General features: G+C 62.1%; 1 protein-coding gene across 1 annotated transcript in view; it reads left to right on the forward strand.

Moving 5' to 3' along the window:
• The window catches only part of LOC308365954 (interleukin-1 receptor accessory protein-like 1-A), a gene marked incomplete at both ends in the record, with an annotated part of 55870 nt that extends 55102 nt beyond the window's left edge, over nucleotides 1-768 (forward strand). The window contains 2 exons of the mRNA XM_080839589.1: nucleotides 1-594; nucleotides 658-768. The exon at nucleotides 1-594 is cut by the window's left edge and continues 65 nt beyond it. Of these exons, the coding sequence (XP_080695715.1) occupies nucleotides 1-594; nucleotides 658-768 (705 nt within the window). The remainder of the gene's footprint in view (nucleotides 595-657) is intronic.
• Between the last annotated feature and the right edge of the window lie 289 nt (nucleotides 769-1057).

Here is a 1057-nt window from a genome sequence, read left to right on the forward strand (position 1 = left end):
GGCTACGTGCTGCGTCGCGGCTGGAGTGTGTTCGAGCTGGAGGCGCGCCTGCGCAACATGCTGGCCTCCGGCGACATCAAGGTGATCCTGATCGAGTGCGCCCAGCTGCGCAGCCTCATCAACTACCAGGAGGTGGAGGCCCTCAAGCAGGGCATCAAGGCCCTGAGCGTGGTGCACTGGCAGGGGGCGAGCAGCTCGCGCCCGGGCTCCCGCTTCTGGAAGAGCCTGCGCCTGGAGATGCCCTTCCGGCGCCCGCCGCGCCCCCTCGCCCACAGGCAGCCGCTGGACGCCAGCGAGGCCGGGCCCTTCGGTGACCTGCGCAGCGTTTCTGCGGTCTCCATGGCGACGGCGGCCGCCTCAGCAGCTGTGGCGACGGCCCCTCCGGACCTGCGCTCGTCGTCGATGACCTCGCTGCGGGGAGCGGGGGCTGCGGAGCGCTACCATGCGACGCTGCGGCAGAAGAACCCGTACCAGGCGCAGCAGCAGCGCAGCTTCGACGTGCCCTATGAGGTGCCGCTGTCACGCGCCGGCACACTGCCCCCGCAGCACACCTACTGCAACATCCCGCTCACGCTGCTCAACGGACAGCACACACACATGCACACACACACGCAGGTGCACGGCCACGCGCACACACACATGCACGCGCACACGCAGGGCAAGCCTCGGCCACAGAGACAGCGCAGCCTTGACCAGACGTATGCCAACCACCACGCCATACTGCCTCTGTTGCCACGGGAGACCAGCGTGTCCAGCGTCATCTGGTGACCACAGAAGAGTCCCACACACACACACACACACAGATACAGACACACACACACACACACTCTTAAACCCACACACACATAACAAACCCCCACACACAAACTACACACAGATCCACATTCCATGTTTGGATTGCCACAAAATCCTGCTCGGAGACATTATAGACCTATTTTTAGCTTGAGGGTGTGTGTGTGTGTGTGTGTGTGTGTGTGTGTGTGTGTGTGTGTGTGTGTGTGTTTTTTGTGTGTGTGTGTGTGTTTGTATGGGTACATTTCTGTATAACAAGGCCACT

The sequence above is a fragment of the Sprattus sprattus genome (assembly GCF_963457725.1).
Source record: "Sprattus sprattus genome assembly, chromosome: 5".
In the NCBI taxonomy this organism is placed as follows: Eukaryota; Metazoa; Chordata; class Actinopteri; order Clupeiformes; family Clupeidae; genus Sprattus; species Sprattus sprattus.